The sequence below is a fragment of the Macaca thibetana genome, chromosome 10 (genome assembly GCF_024542745.1).
Source record: "Macaca thibetana thibetana isolate TM-01 chromosome 10, ASM2454274v1, whole genome shotgun sequence".
NCBI classification, from domain to species: domain Eukaryota; kingdom Metazoa; phylum Chordata; class Mammalia; order Primates; family Cercopithecidae; genus Macaca; species Macaca thibetana.
The window spans coordinates 15,550,136-15,562,333 of NC_065587.1; the positions used below are offsets into that span (position 1 = coordinate 15,550,136).

The window sequence follows — 12,198 nt, forward strand, 5'->3', positions numbered from 1 at the left end:
CTCCGGGCAGGGGCGGTGGCTGGAGCCTGCCATGTGAGGTGGGAGGTGCGGCACCTGTGTAGTGTAGCTGGGTGCTTGCTCCTGTCCTTCCACCTGCACCATCTACAGATGCTCACCTCTCGGGTGGCCCCCAGCCCTGCCCAAAGTAGTCGCTGCCTCTGTGAGGCCAAGAAGTCATTTCTCACCGGGAGACTCGACAATGCTGCTAGCAGGGTGGTTTTCTACCTTTAATTGGGGACACAAAAGGCACCCCTCCCAGTACAAGAGGATCAACCAAGAGGTGAGCCCCAGTGCTGTGGTGCCCGGCCAGAAGGAACAGAGGAAGGATGGAGGACAAGGCAGTGGAGGGGCAGTGGGGCCCCAGCGGCCCCTGAAGCCTCACCTGCAGCCTGGGGCTGGTGAGATCTGGCCCACTTCGAGCAGAGTTGCAGCTTCGTACCTGGGCCGCCGCAGCTCCTCAGAGGGTCTCCACACCTCCACACCCTGCCGTTGATGGCCAGCCAAAGCCATGGGGCCCCACGCAGCAGAGCGGGGAATGGACAACAGGCTCGGCACAATTTCCACTGTGGCCAGCTTCCAGCCAGGCCTTGACTGGCAGTGTGGGCTCTGAAGGGCTCCATGGGGCATGGGCCCGGAGCAGGGTATCACTCAGTGAAGGAGAGTCACACTGGGTCAGCCAGCCAGCCGGCCTGTCCTGGGGCCTCCACTTCTCAGCAAAGTCTCATGGTCAGCTGGGGTGGGAAAGGAGGCAGAGCAACCAGATCCCACTGCAGTGCAGACCTGTCCCCAGTTCATCCCACTGCCTCCACACCCCCAGCCGCAGCTGAGGCAGCTCCATCTTCAAAGAGGAGAAAAAGGGGGTAACGAGCCACCCCCAAAGCAGCCTTGACACCAGAGGAGGGAGGGAGGTCCCAGCCTAAGGGTGTGAGAGCAGTGGGGACCTGGGCTGCAGGGTGCCAGACCCCACACTCATAAGGCAAACAGCATGTCATCATCTTTCTCCTGGGTCTTCTTCCGGGGTGCTGGGCCAGGTGGGGGACCCGGGGGCCCCTCAGCTGAGGGGCTGGAGAGGTTGGGCAATCGATCCGCGGCTTTGGCCCGTTCTTCCAGGAATTTGTCAAATTCTAGAGGAAGGGGTGAGGGTGAGGGTAAGGGTGGGCTCTGAGGCCAGAGCCCTGGGGAAAGGAACGGGCGGGCAGGGGCGGGGACTACTACCTTCGCTGGTGACCCCCTTAGGCTCTTCCGCATCATTCCCCTGGGAAGGCAGAAGAAAGGAGGCAGAGGTTAGCGGGGCCCCCAGCACAGTCAGCCTGCGGCAGTGGGGCCACAGCTCCGGCCCTGCTGAACCTGAGCATTGGGTCCCAGCAGTCTCTGCATGCCCCCGCCACCCAGGTCCCAGGACCTGGACCTGGGCTCCTCCCTGAGCCGTGGGCCCTCCTTGGGTGGCACCTGACTTCCTGAGCCTTGTTTTTCCTTCTGTAAAATGGGGGCGGGGTGGGGGCTGAAGCTAACTTGGAGGGTTGCTGGGAAGCTGAAATGATATAATGTCACACGCCAAGCCCAGCACCTGGTGCCCAGCGGGTCCTTGATGAGTGCTGATTCCTTTCCTTGGGAGGGTCACAAGGGGTGGACGGTCCTCACCCCCGGGGGCAAAGGCTGACACCCAGAGGCTGAGGGTCATTCATGCTAACACTGCAAACGAGGGAGGGGTGAGGCTTCTGCCACCAGACAGAAAGCCTGAGTCCGTGCCCTGTGGCTTAGTCCTGGGCAGAAACGGTCTCTTCACCTGCAGAAGGCGGCTTCTGGGCCTGAAGTGCCCAGGTGCCCATGTGGGCCTTGGTGCCCAGAGAGGGGATGGCAGATGCTGGGGTAGGAGCCCTGGATGGAGAAGCTGGGTCTGGCCCTGCCTCTTCTGCACCCTGAGAGGGTGGCAGGGCTTGGGGTCCCCATGACTGGCACCCGCCCTCCTCCTCCCGGGTGCTTCCCTTTAGAGGACAGCTGCTTATCAGTCTTCTGATCTGTAAACAGGGTGGGGATGGGTTTTCTCTGCAAGTGGCTGGAGTCTCCTGAGCTACTGCAGGTAGGAGCCTGGCGCCGTTATGCTTCCTCGGTTAGCCTCTCTAGCCTGCCCCGACATCCCTAAGGTGGGCCGACACCCACTGGCACCTCACCTTGGGAGCAGGCTCTGGGAAGCAGCTGAGAGGCTACTGTGCCCAGGCCTTCTCTGGGGGAGGGGGTGTGCCAAACACAAGGTGGGCAGGTGGCAGGAGATGGGGACTTTAAGTGTGCCCCTCTGCTCTCAGGGTGCTATATGCTATACAAGAATACCCTGGCCCCGTGGGTCACTTCTTGGTGAGAACAACGGGTCCTCCTGCTGTGTGGGTGAGGAGTGGGCCTGAGCCTTTGCGTCCAGCTGACTGGGCCCCAACGTACCACGTCAGTGGACAGCCACTGCTCGATGTCCTCCATGAGGCAGGCCTGGGTGACTGGGATCTGGAAGGAAGGGCAGAGCGTGAGGCAGGGAGGGCAGTGCCCTGGGTGACAAGGTGGAAGACGTGCTAGCTCAGCGCCCGGCAGCTGAGTGGCCCTGGGCAGCCTCCCAGCCCAGGCTCAGCTGCCTAGCTGCCTGGACCCACCACTGGACCCGTTGTGCCAGGCTGTGGGCGAGGGAGGTGCAGAGCCAGGAGAGTAAGCAGGGGACAGGGCTCCCAGCCGCTGGAGCAGGGCCAGGGGTCAGAGGGAGCTCCCTCCCCTTGAGGAGAGGAACCCCAGTTCCGACACACCCTGCGGGTAAGCGTTCTAGGCTGGAGGAGGGGCTTTGGGCAATGGCCTTCTCCATCCAGGGCTGGGGCAGGGGCTATGCCGCAGGTTCTCAGGAGCACCTGACAAAAGACACACCAAGCCCAGGGACGGACCCCAGGCATTTTCTCTAGCCATGAAGGCTGGGGTGGGGACATGGTTAGTGGGCCGGGGGTCCCCAGGTTCCATTCCCTGCTGCCTCTGCAGACGCAGACTTCACGATAGAAGGGGGCATAGCAGGGCCTGAGAGCAGAGGTGCCAAGTTGACCAGACAAGGCCAGGTGGGTAGACCCAGAGAGGCGGCATTACAGATGGCGACATTTCACTTTGGGCCACAAAGACATGGGCTGTGCCACGATGGTCCCACACAGGGGCAGGAGTTGGGGGCTTTCTCCTCTAGCGGCTTCTGCGGTGGCAGACTCCAGTTGGAGGTCAGGGGCACAGGCTTCAGACTCAGAAAAAGCTGGATCTGGCTCACCCCTTAACACAGTGTGACTCTGGGCGGGTTACTTAACTCTCTGCGCCTGATTTCCCTCGTCCTTAGGGTGAGGCTAGCAGCAGTACTTACCGTCCAGGTGGCTGTGAGGATGAAATGGGATGTCAAAAGCTTAGCACAGGGCCTGGCATGGAGGAGATGCTCAAGAAACCGATAGGCCAGTTCCTATTTACAATTAATCAGTGATGGCACTAATAGCACTAGTTACTAGTTAGCTACTTTAGAAAAGACAGTCTTTCCCCAACCAGGCCAGTTTGGTTTCCAAGCTCCGTCACCCAGCACCTGAGGACCCCCGAGGCAGGAGCAGAGCCCAGAGAGAAGGCAGGAGCCGACTTCCCAGCAGCAGTGGCAGCAGCCAGCGCCCAGCTGCCCACACCAGCTCCCTCTCCCGCTCTGCTATCCCCATCGCCTCTTAGCTGCCAGAGGGGCTACCTTGCCCTTGCCCGAGACTCAAGAGTGGGAACTGGGCACAGAGGAGCTGTGGAAGCTGGGCTGGCCGGGCCAACCCGGGAACAGCCTGAGCCCTGGGGCGCCGCAGGGCCCTCAGCTGCCCCTCCTCGCTCCTCTGGGTCTTCTCCTGGGTCCCACTCCCTTGGACAGCAGCACAGTGCCCCACGCCCACGCCTGGCAGGAGCCCTGCGAGCAACCCCAGCTTTCCTGGCGGCCGGGCCTGGCCCCTGCTCACCATGCCTTGTCTCACCATCCAGTCACTGAGGCTCTTCTCACAGCCGCCTCCCATCTGGGTGAGAGAGAGTCACGATGATGGTGGAGGGCCGGCAACGCCAGGGCTACTGGAGGGTGCAGCTTCTAACAGGGGTGCGCCTTTCGGGTCAGGAGACCTGCTGCCACTTTGGGAGACGTGTGTAGGGGTGTGTGTTTAGGTGTGTCGGTGTATATGTGTAGGTGTGTGTAGGGGGTGTGTAGGTGTGTGTAGGTGTCAGTGTATCAATGTGTAGGTGTGTGTGCAGGTGTGTGTGGTGGGTATAGGTGTGCGGTGTGTGCAGGTGTGCAGGTGCATGTGTAGGTATGGTGTGTGTAGGGGTGTGTATGTAGGTGTATGAATGTAGGTGTGTATGTGTGTGTGTGGTGGGTGTAGATGTGTGTGGTGTATGTAGGTGTATGTGTAGGTGTGTATGTGTGTAGGTGTAGGTATGTGTGGTGTGCAGGTGTGGGTATAGGTGTGTGTGATGTGTGTGCAGGTGTGTGTCATGGGTATAGATGTGTGTGTGGTGTGTGTAGGTGTTTGAGTATGTAGGTGTGTGTGTAGGGGTGTGTATGTAGGTGTATGAATGTAGGTGCGTATGTGTAGGTGTGTGTGGTGGGTGTAGATGTGTGTGGTATAGGTGTATGTGTAGATGTATATGTGTAGTAGGTGCGTGTGTAGGTGTAGATGTGTGTGGTGTGTGTAGGTGCATGTGGTGGGTATAGATGTGTGTGTGGTGTGTGTGTAGGTGTGTGTGGTGGGTACAGATGTGTGTGGTGTGTGTGTAGGGGTGTGTGGTGGGTACAGATGTGTGTGTGGTGTGTGTGTAGGGGTGTGTGTAGGGGTGTGTGTGTAGGTGTATTAGTGGAGGTGTGGTGTGTGGAGGTCTGTGTGGTGGATGTGGCGGCCGGTGCAGAGGGATGAGGCAGGCATTGCGGTACCCACCGGGGGGTGAACCACAACAACTCTGGGATGCCAGCGCCCTGGGTAGGCTGGGGCACAGCTGACAGCAAACTAAACAAAGCTTCTCAACTCTCTCCACAAAGATCCCAGAGGCTGGGCCTCAGCGACCCCAGGACAGCAGGGCAGGCGGCTGGAGATGGTCTGGAGGCTCCCAGTGGGGTGTGATGGGCACTCAGGTTTTATAAACATCAGTTTATCCAACCTTCTTACATTCATCCATGGCACACAAGCAGTTTCCTAGGGCCCCAGAGTGGAGGGAGACGAGAGTCCTGCTCCCAGCCCATCGCCCTGTGCCTGGCTGGCCCAACCTACTCAGACCAGCATGGGGCCTGGCACATGGCACACGGCACACAGCGGGCACGTCAGGGAGTGAAGGAACTACAACCTGGCACACAGCATGCACCACCACCTCGTCACACGACTTGTGAGTCCTGCTCGGAATCCCAGGGCGCGAACATGGGCTGCCCACAATTGGCACTTGATTCTGTTTCTTTTTTTTGAAATAGAGTCTCACTATGTTGTCCAGGCTGGAGTGCAGTGGTACAATCACAGCTCATGATAACTTCGAACTCCTGGCTTAAGTGATCCTCCCGCTTCAGCCTCCCGAGTAGCTGGGACTACAGGTACATGCCACCACGCCTGGTCTCGATGCCGTTTTGTACTTTGCCGTTGGGAATCATGTTCTCACGGTTTAGTGGGTGAAGGCCTTACCACCAGCCAGACTCCAGCACCCCAGGAGCAGGCATTTGCTCACAGTTTTAAGAAATCATACCCTGGGCCGGGCGCGGTGGCTCAAGCCTGTAATCCCAGCACTTTGGGAGGCCGAGGCGGGCGGATCACGAGGTCAGGAGATCGAGACCATCCTGGCTGACACGGTGAAACCCCGTCTCTACTAAAAAATACAAAAAACTAGCCGGGCGAGGTGGCGGGCGCCTGTAGTCCCAGCTACTGGGGAGGCTGAGGCAGGAGAATTGCGTGAACCCGGGAGGCGGAGCCTGCAGTGAGCTGAGATCCGGCCACTGCACTCCAGCCTGGGCGGCAGAGCGAGACTCCGTCTCAAAAAAAAAAAAAAAAAAAAAAAAAAAAAGAAATCATACCCTGATTTGGCAGAAATGGCTTAAATCTCCCAGGTTATCAGAGAGAAGTGAGTGCTAACCGGTTTCTCAGCTTCTCTTTGCTGCCAGTGGAGTTATGTGGTGTGTCTTCTCTCTGTGGGCGGGTTGCAAGCTGGTGTGGGAGCCAGGACACCTGGGCGCTAGTTCTAGTCATGCCTGAATTGCTGTGCATCTCTGGGGAAGTGAACCCTGTCTCTGGGCTACAGTGGGGGCGGACTGGCTGGGATTGCTGCCCACTGGGCGGTGAAGTCAACCTCTGACCACAAGAGGCCAGGTGGCCTGAGAGGAGAGCTCCTACGGCAGGCTACCAGCATGTCAGTTCTGATGAATCCCGACACACTGGAAGCCTGAGGCTGAGGAGGGAGACACACACCTCCACTCACTCTCCTTTGCACTTAGGGCTTTTCACAGCTCTAAGGTTACCAGCGTGGCTTAGAAGGCAGGCAGAACAACACCTGTACTCTGGGCAGGGTATCTCCCAGTCCTCAGCCTCAGTTTTCTCATCTGTAAAGGGATCAGGACGTGGAGGTACTGTAAAGCTTAAGTGCCGTAATACTATACTGTGTGCCAGGCACCATGCTGAGGACATCACACTTGTGGTTTCACTTAACCGCTCCCTGGAACTCAGTTTTCTTATCTGTAAAATGGGATAATAACATACCCTAAGGGTTTGACTCGCTAAGAGAGGGGATGCAAAGTGCTTAGTGCAGGCCTGGCCCGTAGCACAGGCTCAGCAAATGATGGCTTACACCCGAAAAAGGACGAGGCTCTGACTGGTGTGTGCAGTGGATGTGACATGGGTGTGCAACGTGCTCTGCTTGGTGGCAGGTCACACACCACCACACATGGAAGGTACCGGATTCTCTTGCTGCCCACTGGGTGGTAGAGTCAACCTCTGTACATGAGAGGCCCAGGTGGCCAACCCCAGTGTCCCCTACCTTGCCCTGTTCTCACTTGGGAATGGCTCCTGAGATGCTGGGAGACCCAGGAGCGGAGACAGAGTGCCCTTGGGAGTCACGAGGACTTTGCCCACAGTGGACTGGCCTGGACGGTTTCCACAACTCCTCCCTCCCTGCTTTCCTTCTTTTCTTGATACAGGGTCTCACTCCATTGCCCAGGCTGGAGTGCAGTAGTACAATCTCAGCTCACTGCAACCTCCACCTCCTGGGCTCAAGAGATCCTCCCACCTCAGCCTCCTGAGTAGCTGGGACTAAAGGTGTGCACCACCATGCCTGGCTAATTTTTAAATATTTTGTAGAGATGGGGTTTCACCATGTTGCTCAGGCTGGTCTTGAACTCCTGACCTCAAGTGATCTGCCCACCTCGGCCTCCCAAAGTGCTGGGATTCCAGGTGTGAGCCACCGCGCCCGGCCCTCCCTGCTTTCCGAGCTTCCATCCTGATCTTTTAGATTGCAAGTCAAGTCCCTCCTGTGCTCAAGACTTACCCTGCGGCCTCCACCTCACTTAGGATGCTATCCACAGGACTCCTAGCTGCCCTGAGGTCCCCTGGTCCCTGATATACCCCTAGAGCTTCATTTTCTACCCACAACCCCACACTGGCCTCAGAAGTCCCCATGCTGCCTCGAGCCTCCTCAGCCCCGGGTCCGCCACCCTCATTCCCCCTGACTCCCAGGTCCTGCCGTTTCTAACTGTCTCCCATAGGACCTGCTCTGTCTCTCACTTACTGGAGCAGAAATTCTCACACAGCCTGAAAGGCATCCAGATACACGTTGAAATGCATGAGAGAATGGTTCTTGGAGGTCTTGCCAAAGGGTGTGGGGGTCACCCACAAAGTGTGCTTGGTGCTGGACAAGTGGCTGTCACTCAACACACAGTCAAGGAACTAAACGGAATTCAAACAGCACCCTTGCATTTCTCCCCGCCGCTTTAGGGTCTGCTCTTCTATTCCTCTCTGCCCACACTCCTGCAAATCAAGAGTCTCCTGAGAGGCAGAGAGGAGTACTATGGAACGGGCTCTAACTCCATGTAAAGCTCCCTACATGCATCCTCTCACACTTCTATTATGAACAAGTAGAGGTGCTAGGATAAGCCCCAATGTACAGATTAAGAGACTGAGGGTCAGAAAGGCCAATCATTTGCTTAAGGACACATAGCTGGTAAGTGGCAGAGCTGGAATGTGGAGCCCGGGCCACTGGTCTCCAGTTTCGAGTCAGGCTCAGGTCTGAATCCTTGCTTGCGAGCTGGGGCAAATGGCCTGGCCTCTCTAGCGGTTTCCTCCGCTGTAAACTGGGAATAACCACATTAGCCAAAAAGAACCGACTTGAGGGCCAAACGAGGAAGGGCCTGCGGATGTGCTGGGCCAGTGCTCGGCCTATAACGGCACCCAGTGGGTGAGCATTCCCTCACCTCCTTCAGGAGGGCCCCTCTGCTTACCGCGCCAGTGCTCTGCTGCCGGGCGTCCAGGGCTCCAGCCAGGCCGTCTGTTGCTTGGGGGGCTTCGTATTTTACCCTGAAACAGAGACCACCCAGCCATTGGATACTGCCCTTACCGATGGCTGATGCACGAACAGAGCAGGTTGGGGCACAGGTTGAGGGCTCCCAGCCTCCAGGCCTCCCCGCAAATGGTAGAAAGGGTCTCATTTCCTGCCTCTGGAAATTAGGATCTGATAAGTGACGAGGATCGGGATTGGCCAAACTCAGGAGACTGGGAGATAGCTCCAGTGCCGCTCGGCTCATGAGAATCCCCGCAGACCCTTTCTTGAGCAGTCTTGTTTCCTATTTGATAGACTGTGGTTCTGTATGAGGTTGTATTTGAACAGGGGATTCCATTCTGCTGCTGAAACACATCCGTAGACTGCTGGGTGCGGTGCCATCTTGTCTGGCACTGGCTCACCAGCACAAAGACGACCACCCATACTCTGCCCCCACCCGTCTCAGCAGCATGGGAGGTGGATTCGTTACAGCTCTTCTGAATGTCCCCCTGGGGGATGCCAGCCAGCCAGCCAGGCAGGGTGGGGAGGCAGGAACTGGGACGGCACGCAAGGCTGATGGGCTGGGAGCGGCAGAGGCTGACCCTGCAGCTGCTGGGCAGATGAGGAGAGGCAAGGAGGGGCATGTTGTGTGTGAGGTTAAGTCTGGGGAGCAAGAGAAGAGCCCAAGTGAGAGGAGAAGCTGGCTGAGGAGGAGAGGCGGCTGTGGTGTCTTTCCCAGCTGCTGCAGTGGGGGTGTCCAGGGCAGGTGTTGGGGACCCAGCCCTGTTGCAGGGAAAGAGCCCCGTTATTCTCGCCTTGAACTGCCGCCAGAGAGGGTATCAGCACCGGCTCAGTCCAGCTTTGAGGCGAAGAAGCCACAGAATTCTGGTCACAAAGGGGAAGGCCTGGATTCCTGTTATGAACAAGGCCACCTGACACGCTAGTGAAGCTAGTGAAGCCTAGCGAAGCGGGGCTGGTCTCACCGAAGTCTTCAGGAACTGGGACTGCATCACGTTTAACTCTTGCAGTACCAGCTTGCTTTCCAGGAATGGAGTAGGCTGCCACTGAAAAGGGCTTACTGAATATGACCCCCAGTTCCCACGCAGTCATTTTGAAGAGTGCTGCTGTCTGTTCCGTCCCACCAGGGGCAGAGTTTGCTGGTGGAGTGTGACCACTAGCTGGGGCATTCCCTGGTTAAACGGCTCCCATCCATGGCAAGTGGGCCAGTCACTATGGCAGGGCCCTGCTGGAGCCAACCTTAAAGCCAGTGGTTAGGGAGGTGGGGCGTCAGGTCGCTCAGTTCTGACCCAGAGAAGGCCTGCTAACTGAGGGTCTGGCGGTGGCATGTTGCGGTCTCTGAGACATGCTTGGCGCATTGTGGGCAAGGCTGAAGAAGGCACGCCCAGCCCCAGGAACACGCAGAAACCGATGCTTTCCCTTCACTCAAAAAAACTATCTGCCCTTCCTAAGCGCTCCTTGCCAGCTCTTTCTTTCCTGCCCACACATGGCCCTGAAGCCTGGCTGTTCCTGAGGGCCACGCCTGTGGCAGTAGAGGGCCAAGTACTCCCCTGGAGGAAGCCTGCGCTTCCTGCACTGGGTGGTGGCCCCTGGGCCTGGGCCTGCGCCTGCTGCCCCCCGCCCAGCGCAGGAGGGCAGAGGGTCACTCCTTAGGTGGTCCCAGTGAGGCTGTGGGCAGGGGCTGGACCTGGGCCACTGGGGTGACACTTGTCTAAGTGCTCCTTGGAGACGAGGCCTCCGTGTACAGCAGCACTGGCGAAGAGGGTGGAAGGACACCCCGCCTCTGTGAAGGCCTGGCCAAGGCATCCCTGCTGTGGCTCGCCTGGAAACCCTACTGCTCCTTGGCACTGAGTGGACGGGACTGGCTGCAGGAAAGGCTGACGGTGCCAGCTGTGGTCAAGGCTGGAGCAGAAACAGCGGCTGATAAGGAGCCGGTTTCCCTGCAAGCCAAGGCAGAGCCGATTGCAGGCTGGTGTGAAGTGGGGAGCCAGGCAGGTACAGGGAGGGGCAGGCTGGACACCAGGCAGGCAGAAAAGGCCAGTCAGGTGACCAGAGCTGGAAGATCCACCAGAAACATAAAGGGGTCAGCCAGGCAGGAGAACACAGGGAAGAGGAAATGGATGCTCAGGTCCATGCCTGAGCCTGCGGGATGTTTTCTGCCAGGGTGGAAACCAAGCCCTGGGGAGCGCCTGCAGGAGAACCAATGGCCTGAGAAGGTGCGTGATGTCATTTCAGCTGTGCCTAACTGAAGGCAGTTTCAAAGATGAAAATCTGATAAGAAAAAAATCCCTCTTGTGCTCCCTCCTGCTCATGTTCCCTCCTGCTCATGTTACAATAAAATCAATTGCTTCTTTGTAGCCCAGTGGGCCCCATCAGCATCCTGCCCCCTTCCCTGTGTGAAGGGCGTCTTTCCCAGCTGCTGTGCGGAAGCCAGGGCACCTCTCTCCCACCCTGCCTCTGAGCCTTTGCACATGCTGTTCCTAGTGCCTGAAATGGCGTTCCTATCACCCAGCACCTGGTCCAGCCCTGAGTGCCCTCTGCAGAGTTGCATGCCCCCTTCTCTGTGTCCACAGAGCCTGGCGCCCCCTCCAGGGCAGCCCTTTGCCTTCACAGCGGTGGTCTCGGTGCACGTCACACTCCTGTGAGACTGCAGGCCCTAGAGGACAAGCTCCTGGTGTGCTTTTCCCTGTCTCCCAGGGCCTGCTCCCCAGAGGAATGATGGTGCAACAGCAAACCTCAGCCAGGCTGGTGACCAGGGCAGGCGCCAGGACTCTCCAGTGTGGCCAGCAGTGTTGCCTGCTGGGGCCTCTGTGGACGGGCCACCTGCCTGGCTGCAAGTCGCACCACATTCATTAGCTTGTCTCTGCAGGGTAGCCTTGGCAGCAACCCTAACTCCATGGCAACCGTGAGCTGCTGGTCCCAGGGTACCTGGGCTTAAAAGTACGGACTCTGCCCAGACTAAAGACGACATAGCTAACAGCTGGGGCAGCCCTAATGACCCAGCAGGCTGCAGCCTGTCAGATTTGACCTGGATTTGTGGGTTTGGAGAGGCTATCCCTGGGCTCTCTGGAGGCCCATTGACAAAGTTTCAAAAGACACCAGAATGACCTCTAAGGAGCTGCGTGGGGTCAGTGGGAGGATCCCATAATGTAGACCTTTCCTTAGCTAAAAGAATCCCGGCGGCCAGGTGCGGTGGCTCACGCCTGTAATCCCAGCACTTTGGGAGGCCGAGGTGGGTGGATCACGAGGTCAGGAGATTGAGACCATCCTGGCTAACACGGTGAAACCCCATGTCTATTAAATATACAAAAAAAAAAAAAAAAAAAAAAAAATTAGCTGGCGTGGTGGCGGCGCCTGTGGTCCCAGCTACTCGGGAGGCTGAGGCAGGAGAATGGTGTGAACCTGGGAGGCAGAGCCTGCAGTGAGGGGAGATCGTGCCACTGTACTCCAGCCTGGGCGACAGAGCGAGACTCCGTCTCAAAAAAAAAAAAAAAAAAAAAAAAAAAGAATCCTGGCTGCCCAGAGCTCAGCCCTGGGGGTCACAAGCAAAGGGCTGAAGAAAATATCAAGCAGACTGTTCCTCTTACAAGCCTGTATGGGGCCAGCTCTCCCACAGGTCCTGGCAAGGGGCTGGACCCTGGTGGACACACTCAGGCCACGTGCCTATGCTGC

General features: G+C 57.9%; 1 protein-coding gene across 2 annotated transcripts in view; it reads right to left on the reverse strand.

The window, feature by feature from the left end:
* Positions 1-214: 214 nt before the first annotated feature.
* TOM1 (target of myb1 membrane trafficking protein) overlaps positions 215-12,198 on the reverse strand; it is a 48,240-nt gene continuing 36,256 nt past the window's right edge. Inside the window, exons 11-14 of one of the 2 annotated variants that reach the window (XM_050745876.1) lie at positions 8,471-8,546; positions 2,434-2,493; positions 1,213-1,255; positions 215-1,124 (exon numbers count right to left, since the gene is read on the reverse strand). In XM_050745876.1, coding sequence (XP_050601833.1) covers positions 970-1,124; positions 1,213-1,255; positions 2,434-2,493; positions 8,471-8,546 — 334 coding nt within the window. In that variant the 3' untranslated portion in view covers positions 215-969. The remainder of the gene's footprint in view (positions 1,125-1,212; positions 1,256-2,433; positions 2,494-8,470; positions 8,547-12,198) is intronic. The other variant, XM_050745875.1, reaches the window with a different exon arrangement.